A 26,508-nucleotide genomic window follows, 5' to 3' on the forward strand; every position below is an offset into this window, starting at 1 on the left:
AAAGCCTCATCACTTTATTCGTATCTTTTATTTCTTATAATGACTAATGAAAGAAAAAAAGTGATTTAGCAGTCTATCTTAAGAACAGCAATTGTAACTTAAATGCTAACAAATCCAGTCTATAAAACAGGGAGCCCTCCCCCAGGACTATATTAAAAAAAAAAACCCAAACTCATTGCCGTTGCGTCAGTTCTGACTCATAGCGACCCTATAGGACAGAGTAGGACTGCCTCACAGGGTTCCCAAGGAGCAGCTGGTGGATTTGAACTGCTGACCTTCTGGTTAGCAGATGAGTTCTTAACCACTGCGCTACCAGGGCTCCCCCAGGGACACAGTAGGCATTTATATCAGTTTCTCAAACCCAAAAACAACTAATAATTTTTATTACCTATCAAACTATTATTCTTCCCCCACAACTGAAAAAAGTCCAAACAATGGTTTTTCCCTATGTACATGATCCATTGAATCAAACCAGCATAGTTACTAAAAGGTGGTATTGAGGGATATTGCCAACAACATTGTGAACATCATCTATCTTCCCAGACAGTAATGTTTACTCGATGCTAAGTAATCACATACTTACTTTTCAAAAATTTTAAATGGAAACCTTTCTCCCCAAATGAAACACACAGAACCCCAATATATAAAACAAATTCCAAGGAAACTGCGTTGGCATGGAACTGGCTGATGGCTGTTCTTTCCTCCTCGCATATTCTGGGGGTACCTGTCCTCCCCCCTCCACCACAGTGTATCCCTGGGGAAAATGGAGAAGCAGGGACCTCCTGTGTGCTTGGCACACCAAGCCTCACTGCCTTTCAATCCAATTCAGAGACTGGGCATCCTGTCTGGGACACAGCCAGTCTACAGAGGAGCCCAAGAGTCACCAAGGCTGTGCCAACCCTGCTCACCCTCTTTCAGGTAAATAGCTGGCAGTAGCATAGTTGGCATTTGATGTGCTAGAGTCCAGCTCTTTGAATCTAAACTTTTAAGGCTTTTCCATAATTTTGGTTACAAGACATTTCAACAAATGAATACTTCTGCTTGGGTTAATGTAGCTCTTCTGAGCATCTCCATTTTTAAATCACAGTCAACAGCAATATAACTTCCAAACTTGAGAAAGTACTGAATGTCCCCAAACAGCATCCTTTCCCCTAATCTGGTTTCTGAAGCTTCTGGTTCTTTTCCTTCTCTGTATATTCTTCCAATCGAAGAAGCCACTTGGACCAGTACTGGGAACAGAGCTCTGTGTCCATGAAGTGTGGGTGGGCAGGGGACCCATTTTTGTAGGCCACCACAATTAAGCCATATTGAACCTAAAAAGAAACACAGGGCACTTTCAATGTTTCTATATTAGGTCCAGAGTTCATGCTCATTTTCTTCTTATTCCAGGGCAAACCCAGTCAGAACAAAGCAATCTACAGTAATAACATCTCCTAATTCAATTCTAAGATGGGTTGATGAAAGACTAGCACCAGGATATATAAAAACACAAAGATGACAGATAAGACACTGAAGAATGGAATGTAATCATTAAAGATTTAAAAAAAGAGCCCAGGAAGAGGAGGAAAAAGTACTTTTTAAAGTAGGAGGTCAAGAAGTGGATTAGGCAGTGGGATGCAAGCAGAGTGAAAGCCAAAAGGAGTTCAGCAGCTATAAAGAAGCATTGAGCATGGCTTTTGAGTAGGAAGAGGCTCAGTGTCCCAACCTGAAAGTTATAGCTGGCGTCATGATTTACTGCACCAACGTACGCTACAACTTGCAGCGGGTTGTCAAATGTATTTTGGATAAAAGGCTTTGGTTTCTCTGATGTCTTCCAATCAATCACACACAGCTTGCCCCTAAAGAGAAACCAAAGGAAGTCTGTAAATAACAGTTCAAACTGAAAAACTCTGTTTAGGTTAACGTTCTTCTTACCCAGTTTACTACTGATTACCCAATGCAAACCGTTGCTTCTTGTTCTTCACTTCCCTAAAAGATGGCTCCCCTGGGCTTTACTTCTTAGGATTAGGACAGTGAGATGCTCTCTCTCCTCTGAACCCGATTCAGGCCGGTGATGAGCCTGTCAAGAGGTAGGATATAAACTACTTCCTGAAGTGCAGCGAGAGCCATAGATGCGGCCCACAGGGGGTGCTGGGAAACCTTCCTCCAGTCTCTAAACCTTCTCACAATTCCTTTGGACTGCCACAGTCTCCCTTCTTTTAAGAGCTGACAGGGAAATTGAAATTGCATCTATTGTTGTCTTAGTTGATTGGGCTTCAAATACTCATCAGAATGAAAATACAACAGGCCAGTAGCAAAGTCCCTATTATGAAGGACTAAGCACCATGGTGCCTTAGAATGGTCTTACTCAGACCAAAACTGGGGTTAAAATCCAACAACATTTAATATGCACCAAGCATGGGAACCACGGTGGTGTAGTGGTTAAGTATTACAGCTGCTAACCAAAAAGGCTGGCAGTTTGAGTCCACCAGTCGCTCCTTGGAAATCCTTTGGGGCAGTTCTACTCTGTCCTCTAGGGCCTCTATGAGTCGGAATTGACTCAACGGCAACGGGTTTGTTTTTTTTTTTACGTGCACAAATATGAAAAAGGAGACCTGGGCCCTGTCCTAAAAGTTTACACACAGGATAGGGTGTCTTACTATTAAAGATATTGGGAAAATTTAAAAATTCCTACCTTTTTTTTGTTTCCTTTTTTGGTCAAATAACCAGTATATTCCTCTCCACTGGCCCCATCCTGGTTGCATTTTATATTAGTTAACTGTAGGGATCAAAAGGATTGCAGGCGAGTGGACTATTAACTGGTGCTTCTCCAAAGGCTCTATTAATCTGTCTCTCATGACTTCAGTTTATAGGGAGGTTTTGTATGAAGCATGGATATGTTACTTATCTATCACCATAACTACAGAGAGGCTTATACAAGGTACTTATAAGATCAGTCTAGAGCAGCACTGTCTCAAAGAAATAAGATGTGAGCCACATATGCCATCTTAAATTTCCTAGTAGCCACATCGAAAAGAAGAAAAAGAAAAAAGAAACAGGTAAAATGTTAATATTTTATTTAACCTATCTAAAATAGTGTCTTTTCTACATGTTATTTCTTAAATAATTTATTTTTGTTGTTATTATTGAGAATATACACAGTAAGACAAACACCAATTCAACAGTTTCTATTAATATCTAAGTTATTAATGGGATATTTTACATACATTATACTAAGTCACTGAAATCTACTTTGCATTTTATATTACAGCACCTCTCAGTTAGTACTGGTCACTATCAAGTACTCAGTAGCCATATGTGGCTAGTGGCTACTCTACTGGACAGGGCAGGTCTAGAGGTAACCCTATTGTCTTTATAATATTTGTAATATTATCACTGTCTCTGTAATACTGCTAAGTCTCACAATCTATGCAAATGAAGAGAAGGCCTCAACTCCAGGAGGCTGCCGTTCTCGGTTCTCTCCCTTGACTAAATCGAGATACCCTAAAGATTTCTTCCATGGACCACTGTTTATAGCAAGGTAATAGGAATTGCAGAATTTTGTAATAGGGAAAAAAATCTCAATAGTATAAGTCCAAATTAAAACCACAATAAGACAATTCACAAACAGCTCTTGTAGAAATTAAAAGATACTCAGACTCATTATGTGAAATGCAGATTACAATTACAAGATACAATGTTAACAAAATTGCTAGCAGTGTGTTGTTAAAGGTGTGTGTAAATAAGCACACTCATCTCTATCATCATTTAAAATACACACACCGTTTGATCCAGAAGTTTCCCTTCTAGGTACATACCCGACAGCAATGGTTTGATATCCTGGATGCAAGTGATAATTGCCTGGGAGACTTAAGCACTCATGCCCAGGCCCGCTCCAAGACCAAGTGAATCTATCCCGAGTGTATATATCACCCACCCAAAACAACTGAACAGCAACACACAAATGAACCCTGTGCATCTATCTAGAGAAACTCTCACAGCAGTATACAAGGAGACATGCTCACTGCAGCACTGCTTGTAATTGTGAAAAACTAGAAATAACTAGAATGGCGATGGTTCATCCATACAAAGGAATAACAAACAGCAGTTAAAAAGAGAGAAATGGATCAAAATGATAATGTTAACATGCTAACATTTATTGAGTACAATGTATGCATTTTAAGCACTGTGCATGGAATAAAAAAGAGAAAGGTTTAGTCACTATAATAACCCTATGAAATAGGTACTATTATTAGCCTTATTTTATATATGAACAAACTGAGGTACAAAGAGGCTAAGTAACCTAAGATTATGATGAAAAGCCAGAATCCAAACCCAGGCAGCCTGGTTCCAGAACCCAGTACCTTACCACCTTTGTGATACGTATACCTGGAGATTCCTATATATTGTGCCTCTCACAGATCACTGTGTAACAATACATAGGGTTGTGTGTGTGCATCGTGTGTGTGCATGTGTCTGAGTGTAGAAAGCAGACTGGAAGTGTGTTACATGTGTGTATGTATTACACACAGTACTGTGTGTGTGCATGTTAAGGTAAACAGCAGGAGAGGGCTGGAAGTGTACTGTGTGTATAGTGTACATTTGTTGTGTGGGTATGTTAAATTAGCTGGAAGGGAATACTATCACATTCATCAGAGTTACTGAGATAGGAGGTAGTTAAAGGGGATGTGAGCTAATTGGTAACATTATACTTTTCAAAAAAAAGAAAGAAAAAATTGGAAGCAAATGTGACAAAGAATTTAATAGCCTTTAATTATAGGTGATGGAAAATTATTTAAAAAGAAAAGAAAGTTGCAAATGTATATGAATAATAAGGAAAAGTCTTAAAAATACATTTTTTTAAAGTGAAACAAAGCACCTTGTGTTAAAAAGTGGGGGTGGGAAGGCTGGTGTTCCGTAACCTCCTCCAGGGCTTTATCAAACATCTCCTCCTGGGTGAGGCCTTCCCTGCCACTCTACTGAACATCACAATGCCCTCCTCTAAGGCTCCCCATTCCCTCACTGTGCTTTAGTTTTCTCTAAAACTATCACTATCTGACATAATATATCACTAGGTGGTACAAACGGCTAACATGCTTGGCTGCTAGTGCAAAGGTTGGAGGTTTGAACCTACCCAAAGGCCTCAAAAGGCCTGGCAATGTACTTCCAAGAAATCAGCCACTGAAAACCCTACAGAGCACAGTTCTACTCTGAAACACATGGGGTCACAGTGCATCAGAATTCGCCGACACCACTAGCATGAAAACTCAGTGAAGGTAATGATTTTTCTGTTCTGTTTACTACTGGATCCCTCAGTCCTCAAAACAGTGTTGGTACATGCAGGTACTCAAAAATATCTGTTGAATTAATCAATCAACTCAAACTTTTATAGGAGAATCTGACAAGATCATTCCCAGAACAAAGCACCGGTCAAGGCCAGTGAAAGAAAGGAGTATCAGTTTACTAAAAAGCAAAATCATGATGTGGGGGGGGGGAGGATGAACAGGTGAAGCAGAGGGCATTTGGGGGCCAGTGAAACTATTCTGTATGATACCACAATGGTGGATACATGAGATACTGCATTTGCAAAACCCATAGGACTGTACAATACAAAGATGTAACCTAACCCCTAATGTAAACTATGCACATTAGTTAATAACAATGTATCAATATTGTTTCATCAAAACACATTACCACAAGAAGGCAGGATGTTAACAACGGGAGAAACTGTGCGCAGAGGGAAGGAAGGGGATATGGGAACTGTCTTTTCTGTACCCCTAAAACTGCTATGCAAAATACAGCATATTAAAAACAAAAAACGTGGGGGTGGGGACATATGATTGCACATATCATCATTAAATATCCCTGGAAGAAAACACAAGAACATTTTAACAGAGGTTAAAAACAAAGTGGGGGTGGGGAGACTCACTTTTAACACTGTTTGCATTAGCCAGGTATATGTTACCCATTAAAAATTCTTGAATTTCTAAAAATTAGATTAAAAAAATGTTCAACGTTCATTGCTGATGCCTTGACTGAAAGAGCAAAACACAGTCAATCAATCAACCAATAACAAACAAACAGCAGTGCCATAGACATGTTTTATATTCTACAACTCTATGAAAATCCCTTGGTGTCAGGAGCTTTGTGTAGGCCTTGGGTGGCAGTGACTGCCTGGCTCCCTTGCTTAATCTAAAGGGCAGCCACAAATAGCCCAGCAAATTTCTAGGCACACAGGGCTCTTTTCAGATATGAGGCAGCAACAGCACAAAACCATTAGGTGGCCTAAACACTGTTTCCAGACTAATCAATATTCTCTCATAATTTTTTTAATTGAAATGTTAACTAGATCTCCAAAGGTTACACTTACAGATTTTCTCCCCATCCTGTTGTATTACTCTTGTGCTTTATTTGGAATAGGGGTACCTGCAGGTCACAGCTACCCTTAGAATCTGGATTAAGTGGGAAAATCAGTTAACACCAGAGCAGTTTAAAAACCACAGGAAGCTTTAGTAAATTCTGAGTTCTTACCCATTGCAACTACTGACTGGAAGCCAGGAAAAGAGCTAGTTTTCAGGGCCAACAGACTGTGGCACTATCTTGAGGAAAACAGGAAAGAAAATGCAGGCATCAAATTCGATCTTATGTCTGGGACCTTGCTTGAGGGGCGGGGAACAGGAGGGACAAGCTGGAAAACAGGCCATCCTAGGGATAATAAAAAGTTATGCCTTTCTCCACCAAGCAACTTGATTTTTTTTTAAACTGACAGAAAATCTTTATTGAGGGCTCACAATTTGATCTTTAAACGTCATGATTTACAAAGATTATGAATCTCTTCTCCCTGTATCCCCCCTCACCTTCCCACTCCACACCTAATTCTTTCACCTATCACATGGCTTTTGGGTGAAAGAGGCAGAGGTCAAAGTATCTACAGGCACATCTTGAAGCAGGAGAAAAAGGTAATGTTTGATGGGCACCATCTGTCCCAGCCTGCATTAAATCAATCCCACACCACGAAGAAAACAAGCTAACACTTACTGATACTTGGCCACGCAGTCCAGCAGACCCACGTACTTTAGCCCTTCATGTTTAACAGCGCTTTCCAGAGCTCGCACTTCAGTGACATCTTTCAGAACATGCTGGATGCTTTCAATGTACCCAGATTCCAGATTTCTATGTCTTTCTTTTGAACTCCCTTGGGGTGAAAGTATGCTTTCCAAGGCTTCATGGAACCGTTTCCCTTGTAAAAATGTGTCTGAAAAGAAAATCAGGGCAAAGGAAATAAAAAAAACCAAAAACAAAGCTAGCACTAAAAACAAATACTCTAATAAAATTAAAAATAAGATAAAAAGTTATACAAGAGTTACCTTTAAGCAATAACCCCTAAGGCACCAAATTTCAGCTCCAATGAAAGCTAAGAACGCGTTTTGAAAATCAAAGGGATTAGGACAGTTTAGACAATAAAACGGATTAAAATGAAGTATTTCTAGTAGAATTAGGCCAAAGCTAGTAGAATTTAAGTTTGAGGACTACAGGACCACACCTAGTTTATGCTACTATGTATTTAAGTGCTCAATTTACAATAGTTAACAGGTTGTCAAATTTAATTTAGAAATGTAAAGGACTGTGCTTCTGTTTCTAACCAAAACTTAAATTACGAATGTAGCTGGTAGAAATCTTTTACTACTGGGATTAATGACTAGCAAGGAATGAAAATTTAAGGCACATACCAATTAAAAACTATCAATTGGACATTGTGGGATTATGCAGGGGTGGGGGGGAGCTAAGGGAGGCTATATGTGACATTCTTTACCTGCACCTTTTTTTTTTTTAGCAACCTAAGACAGTTGCACTGTCCTGAATTTTTTTTTTCTCATGCACTTTTAAGGGAACACAAACATATTCAACAAAAGCAAGAAGTACTATATATTCACTTGGTTCCTCGTAAAGGAAGGAGGGAAAAAAGACAGACGGGCACTGTTGTGCTACACTGTGGCTTTCGTGCTTTCAAAACATTTTACTGAGTTCCCAAACACAACAAGGCAAGTATTATAAGCTCCATTTTAAGGCATGAGGCTCTCCAAGCCTAGGCAGTGCTGTTATTTTGCCCAAAAGCAAAAAACTGGAACGGCAGCCTGGCACAAGAGCCTGTGTTCTTTCCAGCCCACCACACAGCAAAGAGCACGGAAGGCAAACTCAGACACCAAAAACACCATTAGATACACACAGGAACAGAGCAGGAAATACACATGCTTGGAGACAGACCTACAGCAACTGGGGAAAATAATCTCATTTAATGAAGTCTATCAAACCACAGTACATTTTTCAAGTACACTTCATAAAGGCTTTTAAGGTCAGTTCTCCTGGCAAAAAATGGAATTGCTTCTAGTAATTTACTTGGAGAGTTAATGAAATTCAACTTAGGAAAAACTAAGTTATTCTACCCTAAATTTACTGGCTCAATTGGACTCACTAGCCCATCAAAGGCCTATAAGAAATTTAAGACCAATGGAACTAAAACCTAGGGAAGAAGAGTGTAGTATTCATCTAGACTGGCTTAATAAAGCAGAAGATAAACCTGTTAAAAGCAGAAAGAAAAAAAAGATTGCTCTATCAATTGCCATGCAAACAGACAACTCATCCCTGATGCAGACTTAACCCTTGGCTAGCTTCTTCACATATAAGGGACCACAAACATAGGAAACCTAGATTACATGATCCCTCAGATTCTAAGGCTTAGAATATTAAACATGATTCAACTTTAAAAAAACGATTCAATCCATTTATTGCAGGTAGCATCAAGTCAAGATTATTTACCAATAAATTAAAGGAATGAAAGTAAAATATTTTCAAGCCTCAGCATATAAATGTATTTTAAAAAATTCGTGAGCTGATAGAACTGGCAGGATTGCTATTTTAGGTTACAAAATCAGTGTAGCAAAAACTGAAAAAACAAGCCCTAGTCCTTTCCACTAAGATCAACAATGTAAATGAGAGTAAGTCAGACTTTCTCATCCTCGCCAGTCTTCAAAAGGTAAACTGATGTTTGGGAAACTGCTCCAGCATTAGGGAGAAAGCCAGCTGTGGGCACATCTCTATGCTCTGGCCTTGGGCAAAATCTGGCAGAAAGGAATTTATCAATCGAGTATTTTTCAGACTGACTCATTATTGATTTACTGGGTTATGCTTTTTTTTTCTTTTGGCCACAGCACTAATCTGTATACCAAGAGCGCCACCAGGGTACTTCCTTACTTAGTGCCAACAGCTACAGACCCCGGGTCTTCACCTGTCCCTGAAGTTCTCTGCCTTTACTCTTTTTATACTGATTTTAGGATTCCCACAAGCTGTGACATTCCTGGTTTAAGGAAAATCAAACAACTTCTCATGAAGAAACAGTATCAATTCTAAATTCTAACGGTGCAAATAAAAAAACTTAACATGTCATTAAAAGACTTTTATGTAGCTTGTTTATGTTGATGGTTGTTACTAATTATCTTAAGAAAGCAGTCAGCCCCTGTATGTTTTCCTTGCCCCTCACATCTGGGGAATGTTATAATGGGCTAAGGTCTTGACTGTTTTTGGCCAATTCCACACGCCACTTATATAAACTTAGTATTTCTCTTTAAAACACATATGTCCACAGGTTTAATGTGTTAACACACACATATATTTTTTTCTAAGACACCTGAAAATAAGCACAATACTTTTAAAACAAAGTGACTGTGTACCACAAGGGTACAGGCACTACTCACTGGAAAGCATAGTGGTAAGGAATGGTCAATGGAAAACCTAGCTTTAACAACGTATATTAACTTTTAGAGCACCAACTAATTCACCTGTGCTGATGATCTTTTCGTTTTTCAACAGAACCTGTTTTAAGGAAGTGATTCTCTTCACTAGTCTAAGCCTAATAAGAAAGTCAGCAGTTGAAGGCTAAAATTCATTTAGTCTCAATTCCTAATCAAACACACCTCAATTTACTAAGCCATAAATACAGTTCCTGGGTCTGGCTTGTTGCCAGGGTCTTTAAATTCACCAGTCTACATTGATCAGTGGAGCAAGGGGGTATTTACTAGATTTTGAACAGAATGCCTAGCAAACAATTAGAATTCTGTTACCAGGTGACTTTTTTTCATAATCAAGGGAAATAAGCAATTCTAATACTTCAAGTTTGTAGCTTAAGAATGAATTTTATGCATAATTTAGTCAAATTAGTTGATCTCTTTGTGTTTCACTTTCATCTGTAAAAGGGGATATCATCTCTGCTTCACAGGGTTGTTACCAGAATGAGGTGAGTTAATACACATCAAGTGCTATTTAATGCTAATTATGAAAGTAGTTCCTCACTAGTATTGTTAAAAAAAAATCCAATTCATTTTTAGGACAGTGGTACTCTATATCCTAGAAAACACAGTAAGCACACAGAACCAGGGATGAGAGCATTACTTGAAGTATATTCTGCAAAGCCATCTTCTCCCAGTTCTAGAATCATCCGCTGCTTCCACCTCTCCAAATAGAAGATCTGTTCTGATGTCATGGTCTGCTGTAGGACCCGGGTCACACTTGGTATCACACTTCTTTGCAAAGGGATTTTCAAAGGAATTGAAGGGTCACTTGCTGTATTCGATGTTACTCTTTTCTCTGGATTTAAGAGAGGAAACCAGTTTCGTGGAGTCTTTGTTTGGTCATCCTGCTTTGGGGGCTTACATTTACTCACAGGTCCGTACAGTAACGCATCTTCGTCAAACAGTGATTCTGGGGTCCGAGCATGGCTTCTTAACGACAAGACAGACCGTACTAAATCAGAGTATTTGTCTTGATCCACTTCTTCATAAATGCTCACTTTTTTCTTCCGGCCACACGAATAAGAAGTGGAGAAACCCACATACGGGGTTGCTTCTACAGAAAACCCCTTTGAACTTCTGAGCTGCCTGCAAATGGTCTGAAAAACCTTCATCTTCAGATTTTTTAAAATTTTCACTTCTCTTTAGTCTATTTGCAATGTCGAGGGCTTTCTTCCCCTTGCAATCCTATTAAAGAGAAAAGCAGTGTTAGGTACCAGACATGTTAAGTAGTTAACCATCAAGTGAAAGCTGCATCAGAATATTGGATATTAAAATTGTATTCAATAAACTTTTTCGAAATTTGGACAAGGCCATTTCCCAAGACTCGCATGAATACCAGAAGGACCAGCACTTACAAAATGCGAATTAGTGGACAGCTTGGGGCAAGACGTCCTCAATTTTGAACCTGAAGAAACTTGTGACACCCAGTAACGGAGGCGTGTGAGACCGAGAAAAACGGAACGGTCGAGCCCGTGCTATAGCAGCTACAAAGGTAATAGTTAACAGTTAACGATGGATCCCTAAATACCCGGTACTTTGCTAAGTATTCTGAATGGATTTTTCTCATTTAATCCCCAAAGCTTCTAAGCTTGGTACTATTATGACGCTTTTATAGCTGGTAAGCGGCGACGGGCAGGGCCCACAATCCTGATTCCCAGAAGGCGGTGTCCAGCTCCGCCGGAGGTGTGGACCACAGCGGGGCAGGAGGACTGTGGCCACATGGAGGGAAGCTGGGGTTAGTAATGAACGACTTAAGTAGAAGCCTGGCCCGCGGCAGGTGTCGGTACCTTAGAAGTCACGACGCTGCAACCAAGCAGGAGGTAAGCGACGCTTCGCTTAACTACCCAGACCCGAACATCCTCTCGGGACCCGTACTTTTGTCGGTCCCGCGCTTTCGTCTTGAATTAGGCCCCGCCCGAGGCGCGGCGGCCCCAGCATGCACTGCGGCGCTCCCGCACCGCCCCGAGGCCTCATTTCATCTTCTTAGACACTCACGCGATCGGTGAGGAGCCGTTCCTCTGAGGCGAACGCGCGGGAGCCTCCAAATTGCGCCATTTTGCTCTCACGAGATTTTCTGTACGTCACCGCTCGTCGCCATCTTGGACTCGGGCTAAGCGATAAATGCCCCCCGCACTAGACGCTCGGTCTTTCGTGCGACCTGCCTTGCTAGGAGAGTACTTGTGTCTCCGTGTACCTGGCGTTGTCCAGCGGTTAGCAGTTTCTGCGCCGTGTGGAGCGAGGGTAGGCCCCGCGTTTTTATGCCCGGCTGCAAGATGGACGACAGCGGGGACGGGGGAGGCCGCTCTGGGGAAGCACGTGGCGCGCTGTTCGCCTGCTCCCGGGGCTGCTGGGATGGTGGCGGAGTCCCGAGGCCTCCCGCTGCCGTGGGGCAGGGAGGCCAGCGGAGGCGGGGCCGCGGCCGCCCCTGAGAGGCGACCAGGCGGTGGTGGCCCATCCTCTTCTTTCCTCGCACAGCCAGGCAGCCTCTGCTCGAGACCCGCGTCGCCATGGCCGCGGTTCCCGGGTTGCTGCAGCAGGAGGAGGAGGACCGCAGCAAGGTGAGACCCTACTTGCCCTCAAGCTACAGAAGGCTGTCCCCGTGGACCTCCTGCTCCGCGATTCCCCCCATCTGATTCCCACATTTTTTTTCTCGACTCCCATCATTCGCATACCCCCGCGGGGCTCCCTGGCGCCTCTTGTTTTTGAGTCTCCCCGCGGAGGAGGGAACCGGAGACGCGGGGTCTTACTCAATCGTAGCCGCCTCGGTGCTCTGTGCCAGATGCCGAGCGGGCGGGAGCCCGACGAGTCTCTGGGGCTGGTCTCTGGAGACCTGGGGACATATTTATATTAAACGTTTTTAAATCTTCACATGGCTTCGTGGCGACTTTACGGTGAACGTGACAAAGTGAAAGCCTCTTAATACTTAAATACCAGGGTGTGGTTTTGCTTCCACGCTGGCCCCCTTTGGGAAACTCTTTTATCCCCAGCACGAGGGAAATTATATCAAGTCAAATTTGAAGCATACTCGTTTCGACTTCATAAACGCTAAATGCGGTACAGTGGGAGTTCTGAAATTTTTAGTCGGTGCTCAAATACTTGTCGAACTTTTTAAATATTTTGTGTTTATATAAATTACCCCATGCCGTGTAAATTTTGAGGTCTAAAAGACAATAATCTCAGACTATCAGGTCCAATTAAAGATTTATAGATAATCCTCCGCTCCTTTTTTGGTCCCCTGAGTTACTTTTCGCAATACGCAGAGATAAGAACGACAACGTTGTGTGCAGAATAGTCAACATAAAAGTTTTCTGCCAGAAAAATGGAAAAAATGAAAGGCGCTCTCAAATTTACGTAACCTGGAAGGCGTTTTGAAAAGTTACGTCTTTTTAGAAGCTAAGAGCACCTTTGGTGAAACTTTCATCTGACTACACAAATAAGGATATCGTTGTATTGAGGTGCACCTTTGCATTGCCAACGGGTGGGTGGTCGTGTCTTTGTTGGGATATTTTATTTCTTTGAACGTTGAAATTTGTTCTTTTTTTTTTAATCAAAAGTGGGAACCTGGTACTACGATTCCTTCTAGGACATTCTAAAAGTAGTTTTCTCCCTAAAATGTAGATGCTGCATAGGAATTTTGATTGCAGTTTTCTTTCCTGGTACCTTCTAGCTTTCTTGATCCAGAATCAGTTTTTAGAAAGCTGTTTAAAAGGACTTGATTGCCTCAAACTGCCTTCTTAGTAATTGCAACTGATGACCATCTTAGTTTTTAAAATGACTCCCCGCCATTCTGATTGCCCCAGCAAAATCTGAGGAGGGTTATGAAGGCTATTTCCTGTCTCCTGGTTGAAGTGACTATAGAAACTTTGTCCATATCCGTAGTGAAGAGGATTATATGGAATTATTTCCCTTAAATTTTTTTTGCAGAAGGAAATAATAAAACTAAAATATGATCCTAACACATGATTTCATTTTGCTCTGTGCTACTAGTCCTGTGCACTACATTTTACAGCACTTGGTTAATCAAGTCTAAGTGATTTTACAACTCTCCAAAAGGGAGTTCACAACAAGTGTGAAATAGTAACAGGTCAAATCTTGGGCAAACTATTCTATAGCTGTGGTACAGTTTTGTAGTCACTGAAATAGTTGACGTTTTTACTTAAAAATATTTGTTTAAATTTTCTGACTTGCTTTGGTTTAGAATTTCCAGGAGGATGGTTCATGGTTTCACCCAATCCCCACAGCCAGGGGTTAAGACCCACATGAAATAGGTAACATAAGTGATTCTTTAGGAATTTGACGGCTAGCACAGTACTTTTGGGGTAGGGCCGGGGTGGGGGCTAGTTCAGCAAAACTGGAGCCAGGCATATTGGGCTGTGTCTGGTACCCTGACACTTCCATTTTGTAACATTTAGGTGAAGGTGTTGGGATTTGTCTCCTCAAAAAAGCAATTCCAGAGAAGAATTATATGGTTAATTTGGCTTTTAACTTTCTTTACCATGGGGCAGATTGCATTTTGATCTTTAAATTTAAAGAAAAAGGAGTTTTACCAAGCCCAGCCCCTTGAAGACTAAAGTTAGCTTTATGTCTTGTCTACACTAATACCATTAGGTATTATGATACCTAAGAAAATATTCCCCCTCCCCCTAATACTGATTGGTGGGCGTTCTCAGATGCCGGGGGATTTTGACAGGGTAGGAGGAAATTAGAGGTTGTGTTGAACTTTTTTCGAGTGGTTAAGAGCTATAGCCGGCAGTTTGAATCCACCTAGCCGCTGCTTGTAAATCCTGTGGGGCGGTTCTACTCTGTCCTACATAAAAATTACCCTTGCCTCCAGTCGTCTTGCACCGTTTAGGTTCCCTGGTAATTTAGCAAACCTGTGACAAATTGTGTTGTGGGTATTGAAACCCTGACTGCCTCTTCTGACCTTTCTTTGTGATTGTGAACTCACTGAAGTTGAGCTTTTTCATAAAAAGGAAAAAGCTGTGCAAGGATACTGAAGCCTGTTCTTGTATTTTTCAGCATTTGTAAGGACTAGGTGATAATCCCTTCCAAGCCTAGTGGTATTTTTAACTGGGGCTGCTCCTTGACAGTTGCAGCTTGGCTTTTAATTTTAATAAGTTGATTACATGGGCTCTGGGTAGATGATGTCTGTTCTTTTCAGACCCAGTCATTAATGTTTATAAACTTAGTTCTCCTACTCTGGGTTTACAAATAAGAGGTGTTTTTTTTTTGGTATGAAAGCTGCCTCCACCAGCTAGGATTGAAGGAGTGTCCTGCAGTTTGTGTCATTGTAGTAACAGCCCTGAACTTTTACCAATATGGCAAGTCCAAGTTTTCCTATTTTTATGGACTTAAGTTTTCTGCTAAACTTAATGGGTTTTTTTGTTTGTTTCTTTTTAAACAGGAAGCATGACTTTAAAGCTGCCCACGCCTTCTTTCTGGATCAATAACTTGCACATAGTGTCTTAAGTTCCTCTTTTGTGAATACTACTTCAACTGCTCACATTTTTTTAGCTGTAGGAAGGGGCTATTAGAGAATTTTCTAGATTTGACTTACTTTTTAGATTTAAATTCTTATTTGGTAAGGCCATGTAGGTGACGGTGCTTGGTTTAAACCAGTTTCTCAGCTAGAACTTGACATTTTGGTTTACTGTGTTTTGCATTGTAGGATGTTTAGCAGCATTCTTGGCCTCTACCCAGTGGTGACAATCAAAAACATCTCCAGAGATTGTCAAATATCTCCTGGGAGAGGGGAGATAAAAGTGCCCCTGGCTGAGAACCACTGTCCTCTCTTAAACTGGTGTTACGTGGTAGGGCCAGTTTGTGTTACAGAGGCTAATCAGATAAGATGGAATATAAAACTTAAGCGTTATTGAATATCTGGTAAAATTAGGTCCCCACCCCAATATTGAGGAACCTTATCAAAATGGTGGTAAAAGGTGGTTTTATTCAGGTTCCTAGTACCCAGTGATATGAAGAGGCAGCTGTGTGGTGGCTTTGTTATTGTCTAGTGTCATCTTTGGACAGTGGAAGCCTGAGGCCCTGGTATAACAGCACTTACTGTGACAGAAAATACTGTAGGCCAGGATTGAAACTAACTGAGAAAAATGCGTGCTTCAGGATTTCAGAGCTTTGTAGGTTCTGCCTTTTCATTTTGAAACATTCTTTAGAAATTGGAAAGCTTTATGGAAAGTGAAAGTTTGGTGTGACCTCCTGGTTCCCTGTGAGTGGTCCTTGTGCTCACAGTTCTCTTGTGTATATAGCCCAGGCAAAGGAGATGGCTGCAGGACATCTGGTCTCACTGTGTTTGATTTCTCAAGTATAAATTGAGAAGTTCTCTGCATATAGATTGCCAGAAAGCGATTTCTTTAGCTCCGACACCTATTTATTATTTGTCCATTGAGTTACTCCTAAAAGAGGGGCATGGAATTTGTCAAGCTGTTTCATACCTCAGAGACAAACCATAAATACTTAGGAGTAGTTGAGTTATAGTTCTAAGGAGAGAGGCTGAATAGGAATGAGACTGAACTTCATTTTATAAATTAGTTCCTTGGCTTAACTCCTCCCCTCTGCCTGTTAGAGATTTGGCATAGTTCAAGTTTTTCAGGCACTGCTGTGTGGTCCGGAGAGAAAAGTAATTTTTTCTACTTATGTTAATTATTTATTTATGTTAACCTGTGGTATTCATTTTCTCCTGATGAGTTGGGAGCTATGGTTTGCCTGATCTGTTTCTGAAGGGCACACCCTAAGCCTTCTTTTCAGTCATGGTAAATGGTGAGGAGTACAGACAGATGTGTCTCCAACCTTGCATCTTTCTAGAAGTACAGTACAGAGCTTAGACACAGTGCTGCTTCATACCAGGTAGCTGTGGTGGGTGATGAAATGAGGTACAGTGTTAGTGTTTACATCAGAATGATCTGGGAATTTGTCATACCTCAGACTGAGCAAAAGAAATCCAACTATGAAGCAGGCAGCCCATGTTGCTAAATCATCTGTTTTGGTGGTGAATGTAAATTTTTTTATTTTCAACTTGGACTAATAATAGAGTAAGATTGTAAGGGGCAGGCAGTGTATGTTTTTGAGTACCTTTCACCCATATGAATAATGTGTAGCATGTCAGCTTTGGTGTAGCATAGGGCTTGCCAATTTGAGGGATGGGAAGAGTGTGATTATGTATTAGGGAATTTTGGGGAGGGAGCCTTGATGGGATTGGGTGAAGGGCTTTAGCCCTGAATGAAGGAAATTCATTTTTCTGCTTTTTGTTACAGTTGCTTGCTCTGTAGTTGTGGCATGTTGATTCCCAAGTTAATAGAATTTCTGAACTAGGAGATCCTTATAGATCATCTAAATCAACCCTTATCTCTGTGAACTCATTTGAAAATACTTCCAAGTATCTAGTAATTAGATGTATTTCTTGAGAAGAAACAGTTATTTAAGAGAAAATTCAACTTTGTCTCTCTTCTGAGTTCCATGTTGGGACTTGGATTGTGTAGGGGCTTGTGGCCTTGTGAAATGATGATTCAGTTTATCCATTCGCTGAGTACGCTACACTGACCTTCTTCCAGGTCTCAGTTCCTGTTCTAGGAACTTGGGCTCCGTAGCCTCGAAATGCCCTGCAGCCTTGCTGTGTTCTACAGCGGACAGCTTGTGTGTTGGTAGACTACCGGTAAGAATGGTTGGTGTCGGCAGAGATGGGTCCCCCTGGGTCCCATCTCACCAAGATGAGTGGTGGAAATCTGATCACTTGCTGCAGCCCTTTATCTAGCTTTTTGTTAAGCTTACGACTGAGTAACTCTCAGTATTAGTACTCAGTGTCCGAAGTCCTTGGTTACGTTGTCTTTGAGGACTAAAGTAAGGTATGAGGAGAACCATAAGGGTTGAGGGGGAAGAAGAGATGAGACCTGTGAAAACTTGATACAGTTGTTCTCCTGCACCAGTGCCACAAGGAAAAGCTGGCATAGAATACAGATAAATAAGTTTTGGTTATCTTCATAATGGAAGAAAACAATAAATAATTCAGAGTATCAATACTTGAAACATTTTGGCATCTAAACAGGGCCAAGGGAAGTAGGGAATGGTATTAGAATTTTTTGCAGAGGATTTCTTTCCCATGAGTTGAAATGGTATTGAAATAACTGTGTGTCTTGTGAGTCTTTAATATTTCAGAAATTTATGCAAATCTAGAGTGTGGCAGAACATTTTTGGATTTTATTTCCTCACTAATGAGTATTGGACAGGCAAGGTATAACACCTTTCCAGCTGTAAAACCCCCAGCTTCTTGCTTCCTGTGATTAAAGGGAAAATCTGATCGGGGCAGGCTTCTTGCCCCTGCCCTGGCTGTACACATCCAGTTCATTCATGGATGACTTGTCACTCAAAATGGCCCTCTCCCTGGCCGGGATGACAAAGCAGGATCCTTAGGGGAGAGGAACAATTAGGAAGGAAGACACAGCTGTAGCATGTGCTGGCTTAATACGTTTCTTCTGCTTTGAGAATGGAACCTAGAAAGTTATTTAAGTATACACAAGTAGTCTTTTTTTTCAGTAGTAGTTTCTTTGCAACAGTCAAATAAAGATGGAAGTACAGGGGGTGACACATTTGACTTCTTATTGCATACAAAACTGGTTAGATTTAATGGTTACTCAATTAGGCCTCATCCCAAAAGAAGAGAGTTACTGAGGTGTTTCCTTGTCATTTTGCCAGTATGGCACTAGTCTGTCTAAACTGGAGATTGCGTCAACCCCAGGCCAGTAGGGCCTCTTTACTTACAAAGTTCGTAACCCATCCATCCACTGAGATTGGCTTATATCTTCATAATGGCACCAATCAATTTAACATTTAGTGTCTCTGTTCCGACTGTGGGTTCTGAAGTTGAGGATCTTGCCTTCTGTGTTGTCCACTTACGTGGGTGCCGTTTGCTGTGAGCCATTAAACCTTTGAAGAGGGAGCTTTGCAAATGGTGTTATATCTTGTACCAAACTAAGTACGTTAAGTGTGGTAGTGGCTCAGAACTGCAGGGTTGTCCTGCAACCAGTGTCATAAATGTCCCATCCCAGAGTGGTGAGGGATTCAATACTAACTTTTCTGCTTTCAGGGAAGTGCCTTGTCTGTCTTAACCATAAACATGCAGATTTCTTAAAACAGGGAAATTCACTTTTTAAATGAAATACCCATTGTTTCTTACTGTTTGGATGGTTGAATGATTTGGTAGGGAAGCATGTAGGGAGATGAAACTCAAACTTTGAGTGTATGTTAATGGTGGTGAAGTGATTTGGAAAAGGATAGTGAGAATGGGTTGCAAAACTTGAAGACTGATAAATGTTGATGAATTGTGTATGAAGGGATTGTAGGGATTATTGGTGTATGTTTTGTGTATATTTTCACACAGTAAAACAAAAACTTCGGGTGCGTGTAACATGCCCAAAGTCTGACTCGGTTCTGAATAAAGCCTGCCATTCCCCACTGATCTTTATGCACTATTTTAGGCATTTTAGCATCTGGCCCAAGTCAGACTCACTGTTGGCTGGCAGAGCTAAGCTGTACTCCAGATGCTTTAAAATTAGAGGATAGAGGTAGGTGAAGGGGGAAGTATATGGGGGGTGCTACCCACTCCTTTTATCCTTGAGCTTCCTGAGTTAGCAAGTACTGTGGCATGGGGCTCAGGGGTGTTGGTTTTGTTGACTAAGCATAAGAAGGAATGCTGAGCTTTTTTACTCACACTTGGTGCTTCCGGAGTTAGGACACAAGTGCTGACTTAGAAGCTGTAAACATTTTACAACTTTTTATTCCTGTTGTCTTAATCTGTATCTGTTTCATCTGGTGCCTTATATATGCTCCCATGACAAGAAAGTTCATTCAGTTTGTGAATGGGGACCATTGAATTGGTGATAGTCTGGATGTTCAGGGAGTTTTGCTGATACTCTCTTCAGACAATTTGTTAAGGCCCAAATAAATGCAGACTGCTCAGTATTACCTGCTTGTCTTGGGTGGTTGGGTTTTTGATTGACTCCCTTTCTGGGCTGCAAAATGGCTACTGGAGAAGCTTGGGTGCTGCTTGATATCCCTGTATAGTGCAAAGTCTCTAAACCCCTTAGTGATTTCATCTATTCCTTTGTGTCCTCATCTTACTCTTACACGAAAAATGATTTCTGTGCTGACAAGAAAGGAAGACAGATATACTAATAGTCTGGGCTATTACCTGTGTATGGTTGAGAATTTGGGAGTCTTTTAGCAAAACCAGAAGAAATAATTGTTCAGTGGAATGAAAAGCAGCTAGTGAAGTCCATTATAGCTTTGACTTTGGTGCTTAAATGAGCTCAATTTACTAGATCGCATCCCCCTAGGGCCCTGCAACCCTAATTTCAAAGGTATCCCATGTAGAGCTTGTAGATTCCCTGGGTTTGCTTGGCTTATAGTGAGTTAAAGTAGAATTCTTTGTCAGCACATTAAGAAATTGAGATGCTGGGAACCCCAGGGTTGTGATTTCTCTAGGAAACGGCTTCTCTGGAAATGGTGCTGAGCTCTGGAACGTGTATCTTAGACCTGACCCCTGGACTGCCACAGCTTCACCAGTGCCTGTTACCACTGGTTTCAGCTGGCCCACGTTAATTCCTGTACTCCTGCCTGGCCTTGCCAGATACAACGTCTGAGATAGGTGGGGTGGCCAGTATTCCTCTGCAGTTGCATTTCAGTGTGCATTTTGAAGTTCCTTGGAATGTTGCATTTGCCCAGTGGTAACTGTCAGGAGGAAGGAAGCTTTTATCTGCCAGATATGCCAGAGTTAGAAGTCAAGGTTGTGATAAGATGAAGTGTCCATGACCTTGAAGCTTTTATCTTTGCAGAGAACTCATAAGTGAACATGTGAAAATTAAGCCAAATCAGCGAATATTTCATAGGAGTCATGAAGAGTTTATTTGGAAGGAAAAGTACTCAGGTTGAGATGTTAGGGGCCATTGTTTATAATTTGGGGGAAGTTCGGTGGCAGTACTTGAGGCTTCTCTCAGAAAAAAGCCATGCATTTTTAGTGAATATATCTAGTCTTTTTACACCTGAATGAACCAGTTGTTCTAATTTCAGGTTAAATTTGAGTCCTTGGTCCTGAACTTTTAAAGAACAGAAATTTATATTTTCACACTTCAGGAGGCTAGAAGTTAGAATTCAGGGCACTGGCTTTAGGAGAAAGCTCTCTGTCAGCTCTAGGGGAAAATCCTTGTCTCTTCAGTGTCTATAGCCCTGGTCTTCTTGGCTCCTTGACAGTCCTAACCTGACATCTGTGTCTGTGCTCACTTGTCTCTGTCTATGCTGCTCTTTTCATAACTCAGAAATAAGCTCGTTAACATAACAAAACCCTGTTTCCAAACAGGATCACATCTACAGAGGGTTAGGATTCCAGCACATATTTTGGGGGGACACAGTTTGATCCATAACACTTGATCATTAGCTTATGGTTTAAGAAGAGGAATAGGGATAGGGACCTGATATGTGGTCTCTCAGACGTTGTTTATGTCAGGTCTTCAGATAGACCACCAGTTTGTCTTCCTTAGGAATTAGGGTTTATGATTATGTTGTTGCTTTAACTTCAGCAGGAAAACTGTTCTAACAACTTTAAGACGAGTCCTTAAAGATGCTGCTACTGTTCTCTTTCTTTTAATCTTAAAGTTTTTGTTGTTGAGAATATATACAACAAAACAGACACAAATTCAACAGTTTCTGCATGTACAATTTAGTGACATTGATTACATTCTTTAAGTTGTGTGACCATTTTCCACCCTCCTTTTCTGAGTTCTTCCTCCCCAATTAACATAAGCTTACTGCCCCTTAAATTTCTTACCTAATCTTTCGAGTTGCCGTTTGTCAGTTGGATACCATATAGATCTTAAAAGAGCACAGTGCTCAAGGCAGAAATTCTTTCCTAGTTAAGCTTAACTATTGTTTGGTTTTAAGAAGACTTCAGGGGGTACTTTTGATTTAAGGTTTAAAAATTATCTCAGGTCGGTAGTTCTGAGGGTTCATCCAGCCTCTGTGGCTCTAGAAAGTCTGGATTCTTTTCGAACTTGGCTGCTGCTATTCCAAGAGAAATTTCAGACTGGCAGAAATGAAGCTGGATATTTTTTCCGCTGAATTTACAACCCACAAAATCAGTTATTTTTGCTTTCACAGCAGTCTTAACACTTTCCCCTCATGTGTAACCACAGTGGGATTCTGCTAACTGAGGCCTTTGCTAGTTTTATTGTTCACTTCTGTTGGATTTCTCAATGGTCCCTGAATAGATTTTTGAACTGCGTTTTTCTTAGCTCTTCACCCAAAATCTCACCCATGTGACTATTCCCTCCGAGTTTTCTTACATATATGGGGTCTGGTTAATGCCTGTTGACTAGTCTTTGTACCTTTGCATTTGAATAAGAAGCTCAAGAAGCCTGAGCTAGGCTGTCTTACAGCTAGCTCTTCAAGCATTTAGATAAATGTATTTCTCACGTTGGCATAAAACTTACATATGTACATGATCCTTGGAATCATACAGTTGCTTTGTTTGGAGTATAGGAGTACTTTGAACTCACCTAAGCATTCCCCACAACTTTGAATATATTTAGAGACATCTCAAAACAGTGACCTTATTCTAAAGATCTCTCTAGACTGCTTTTTAATTATGATCTCCTGTTTTTGGAAGGATACTTTTTAGGGCTAAATCGAATTTTAGACTAACACCAAAAAAATGTATTTCAGCTGAGATCTGTGTCTGTGGACCTGAATGTCGATCCCTCGCTTCAGATTGACATACCCGATGCGCTCAGTGAGAGAGATAAGGTCAAATTTACAGTGCACACAAAGGTAAGTGGCAGAGTGACTTCATTAATGAAAACGATGCTAGGTCACAGTGTCGTTACTCATTGTGAGTGTGAGCATAGACTCCCTTAACGGAAATGGTTGCTCCTTGTTTCTGTGTAGCTTTGCTGCTGTTAAAGTGAGAAATTGGGCACCCCCTCATCTTGGTTGTAGTTAACATCCAGAAATGCTGTTGTTTCAGCATTGCCCCTCAGTGGTGGCTCCCTAGAGCTTTTATATAGCTAATACTCTGCCATGAGGAAGCACACCTGGTACAGTGCTACAGCGGGAGCCAACCACCTGCCCAGCTCAGTGCGTTCTGCATTGTCAGCCTGCTTCCACCCCACCTGTTCCTTGTGATCCAGAGATTTTCCCTCCCAATTTTTAATTTGACTGAAGCAATATGACCAATCATGTAGAAAAAAACTGCAGTTTAATTTCTCAGAATCAGTCTTCAGGAACATTTTCAGGCTTTTCTCCCTCCGACTAGTTAAAATATAATGAAAGCTTTTATGCCAGCCACTCTTCTAAGGGCTTTACACTGCTGTTTTACAGGTGAGGAAACTGAGGCACAGGTTTACATAAAGTAAATGGCTGAGACAGGATTAGAATCCAAGCATTGTGATGCTGGAGCTTGTGGTTTATCCCCTGTCCAGTCCTAAAGTCCTTTCCTACACATTTTTCTCTTAATACCTCAGTGGCTTTATTCGCATGCCTTAGTTATTCAGGAAGCGATATGAAGATGGGCAATGTGATTCTCTGCCTGAGTTGACCTGATGAAAGGAGGTGGAATAAGCATTCACTGTGGTAAAAAGGAAGCCAAAGACAATTTCCAGAGCAATAGTGAACTGTAGCTAAGATTTTTTTAAACATTAATGTATGTCTCGTTTTGTTCAGCCTTTTAAAAAGAGAATTAGGGTTGTGATTTAACTTCCTGGAACTTTTTCTGCTACTGTTAGATTCTTACATCTTTCATTGGATGTTTCTTGCAAACTTCAGAAAGGACTTTTGTGAAAAGAGGTTATATCTTAGATGTGAGTTCTGTAGTCGTGGAGAGATTGGGTTGGGTTTTGCTGCCTGGTTCTTTACTGGATCTTACTGTGATGTTGTATTACGTATTATTTTCCCATAGTGCAACTCAGGAAACCCAAACCACTTTATCTAAAAGTGGTGGTTTCTTTCTTTACAGACCACACTGTCCACATTTCAGAGCCCAGAGTTTTCTGTTACGAGGCAACATGAAGACTTTGTGTGGCTACATGATACCCTTATTGAAACAACAGACTATGCTGGACTTATTGTAAGTACATTTTAGAAAGTCAAGTAATTTCTAAAGCTGGTTTCTTTTACTTTGCTATTTCTTTTGTTTAAAGAGACTTTTACCCACTTTTTATAGCGGATTGTGTAAACAGTTTGATTGCATCTGCTTACTATAGACTGTGCACCACTAATTCTCTTACTGGTAAATTCTAAAATATATGTGGAGAATGGTTTATAACTAAATATTCTATTGTGTTTTCAGTGAAGGTTTACACAGCAGTTTACGTTCCCATTCAGCAATTTCTACGCAAGTTATTCATTGGCGATGCGTGAACATTCTTACTGTTTCCGTTCTGGTTGTTCCATTTCCGCTAACCTAGTTTCCCTGCCCCCTTACATCCTCACCTTTGTTTTACAGTTGTTGACAATTTGGTCTCATGGGTAATTTTTAAAAGAGCACAGTACTTACGAGTGATACTTACTATTTTGTGAGCCAATCTGTTATTTAGGTGCAAGGTGACCTCAGGGATTAGTTTCAGTTCAAGGTTTGAAGAGTATTAGGGTTGTTCCTTGCGATCTAAAGAGTTTTTCTCCTGATTTTTAATTTAACCGAAGCAATATGCCCAATCATGTAGAAAACTACAGTTTTCTAGAGTGTTAGAGTTTAAGGTATTCTCTCAGGACAGTAGGTCTGGGATTTTTAATTTTTTTTTTAAGGAATTTGAGGTTCTGTTCCCCATTGTTCTCCCATTCTATCAGGGTCCATCTATTGTGGTCCTGATTGGAACAGATTGGTGGTAGCCGGGCACCATCTAGTTCTTCTGGTTTCAGTAGAGATGAGTCTGTGGTTCATGTAGACTATTTGTCCTGTAGACTAATTTTTTATTTGAGCCTTTGGTTTCCCTCTTGCTCCAGATGAGTGGAGACCAATAGTTGCATCTTAGATGGCCACTCGCAAGCTTTTTAGACCCCAGACACTACTCACTAAACTAGGATGTAGAACATAACTTTGTGAACTGTATTACTTCAGTTGACTGAGGTGTCCCATCTGTTGTCCTAATCCTTCAAACCCAGGAAACCAATCCCTTAGTGTATTTGATTATGTCTAAGAAGTATCTGTAACCAATATCCCTTATGTACTTTTTCGTATATGTGCATGTAGTCACTTAGATTCATATACGTGCATACACACACAGACCTATACGGAGCACTGGTTGAACAGTGGTTAGCCAAAAGGTTGCCAGTTCATATCCACCACCTGCTCCTTGGAAACCCTATGGGGCAGTTCTGCTCTGTCCTATAGGGTCACTGAGTTGGAATTAGCCCGATGGCAATGGGTTTGGTTGTGTGTGTTTTTTTTTTTTTTTTTTTTGATACATCTGTATGCCTGTATACATATATATACCTGCACATGCTTTTTTTGGTTGTTTTTGCTGTTTCAAAATTATATATGCCGTAGCATTACCAACAGGTCCTTTTTTCTCACATACTTTTTAGTGACATTGTTTACCTTCATCAAGCTGTGTACACTTCACCCTCATTTGGTGTTATCTTTCCCATCACTAAAAATACAAGTGTTTACTATCCAGAGAGTGAATTTCCTCTTCCCATCCCTGTCAGTCTTTGAATTTAATTCTTGGTTACAGGAACTAATTTTAAAGAAGAGTGAAATATATGACTTTTCTTGCCAAGATGACTGAAGAGTCTGCCTAAATGATGATTCTTAATAACTGGATGAAATTAATACTTATAAGCTTGTATTTAGAAATGTTCTGTTCACTTAAAACTAGAATCTTTTGATTATTCTCTGAAATTTTTTTAAAAAGTTTCGAGAATTTATAATCTTGATGACACTTCATTGGTTTTTAGCTTTGATTATTCTGGGTTTAAACTGAAACGTTGAAGCAGAATGAAAACTGTTATGCCCTACCAATTGGCTATAATGAGTAAACTGAAGAAGTACTTGTGTTCAGAGTGAGTGCCCAATTATGGGGGAGGCCACTTCGTTTTAATTAAATGAGAATTAATAGGATTAATAGAAAAACAGAAGTTGACTTTTAGACAGCCATGCTGAGTTGGCTGTCTTCTGGACACACCAACTAGAATGTTACTACCAGGCCAGGAATGCTCACGGTTCACCTGCCTTTGCTGCAGATTCCGCCCGCTCCTACAAAACCTGACTTTGACGGCCCTCGAGAGAAGATGCAGAAACTGGGAGAGGGTGAAGGGTCTATGACCAAAGAAGAATTTGCCAAAATGAAGCAAGAACTGGAAGCGTAAGTGGATTTTCTTAATGGGCTGCATCTTTTGAAAAGCGGAGAACCGTGGTTATGTGTACAGAAATAAGTAGAAGAACCTGACAGCTGGTTTTGTTTTTTTAAGTACAGCTGTTAATTAGTTGCCTAATGCTATTTTGCAGAATGTGGGACATTGTCTTTGTACTTTAAATGTTGATTCGCTGGGGGCCGTTGACACCGGCTAGGCTGTTTGTTTTCCCTGATGTAGACCAAACTTGTTAGGGAATGCTGATGTGGCATAGTGAAGAAATAAACTTCCATGTCTTTATAAATTTTTCATGTTACTGATAAATGTACAAACCTTT

At 40.7% G+C, this 26,508-nt stretch overlaps 2 protein-coding genes and 1 non-coding gene across 7 annotated transcripts in view; 2 read left to right on the plus strand and 1 right to left on the minus strand.

Moving 5' to 3' along the window:
• Positions 1-11,936, minus strand: MGME1 (mitochondrial genome maintenance exonuclease 1). Of its 3 annotated transcripts, none has more exons than XM_023731413.1 (5): positions 11,820-11,936; positions 10,426-11,009; positions 7,018-7,234; positions 1,706-1,838; positions 1-1,313 (listed from the first exon to the last, which is right to left on the minus strand). In XM_023731413.1, exons 2-5 carry the CDS (start codon positions 10,934-10,936, stop codon positions 1,152-1,154), a joined length of 1,023 nt encoding a protein of 340 aa, XP_023587181.1. In that variant the 5' UTR covers positions 10,937-11,009; positions 11,820-11,936; the 3' UTR covers positions 1-1,151. The 3 variants fall into 3 exon arrangements, with proteins under 3 accessions (XP_023587181.1, XP_004376501.1, XP_023587180.1); XM_004376444.2 differs by having other exon boundaries at positions 11,612-11,833; XM_023731412.1 differs by lacking the exon at positions 11,820-11,936 and adding an exon at positions 11,180-11,308.
• SNX5 (sorting nexin 5) overlaps positions 11,808-26,508 on the plus strand; it is a 27,075-nt gene continuing 12,374 nt past the window's right edge. The window contains exons 1-5 of one of the 3 annotated variants that reach the window (XM_023731411.1): positions 11,808-11,826; positions 12,300-12,382; positions 22,548-22,652; positions 23,815-23,946; positions 26,061-26,182. In XM_023731411.1, the coding sequence (XP_023587179.1) occupies positions 12,332-12,382; positions 22,548-22,652; positions 23,815-23,946; positions 26,061-26,182 (410 nt within the window). In that variant the 5' untranslated portion in view covers positions 11,808-11,826; positions 12,300-12,331. Of the gene's footprint in view, positions 11,827-11,924; positions 12,383-22,547; positions 22,653-23,814; positions 23,947-26,060; positions 26,183-26,508 lie in introns of those variants that run through there. The other 2 variants (XM_023731410.1, XM_004376445.3) reach the window with 2 other exon arrangements.
• On the plus strand, positions 17,332-17,568 carry LOC111820568 (small nucleolar RNA SNORD17). Its single transcript, XR_002824106.1, has one exon. It is a non-coding gene; the product is annotated as a small nucleolar RNA SNORD17 (small nucleolar RNA).

Source organism: Trichechus manatus, unplaced genomic scaffold (genome assembly GCF_000243295.1).
Source record: "Trichechus manatus latirostris isolate Lorelei unplaced genomic scaffold, TriManLat1.0 scaffold00042, whole genome shotgun sequence".
Classification (NCBI taxonomy): Eukaryota; Metazoa; Chordata; class Mammalia; order Sirenia; family Trichechidae; genus Trichechus; species Trichechus manatus.

What these genes read in the sequence shown, in the direction of transcription:
- MGME1 (XM_023731413.1), bottom strand. Translation starts at nt 10,936, where the DNA reads ATGAAGGTTTTTCAGACCATTTGCAGGCAGCTCAGAAGTTCAAAGGGG. An exon ending in CTTTGCAGAATATACTTCAA is followed by an intron (nt 7,235 to 10,425) that starts GTAATGCTCTCA and finishes TTTTCTTTTCAG; the next exon opens with ACACATTTTTACAAGGGAAA. An exon ending in GACTGCGTGGCCAAGTATCA is followed by an intron (nt 1,839 to 7,017) that starts GTAAGTGTTAGC and finishes GTTTCTCTTTAG; the next exon opens with GGGCAAGCTGTGTGTGATTG.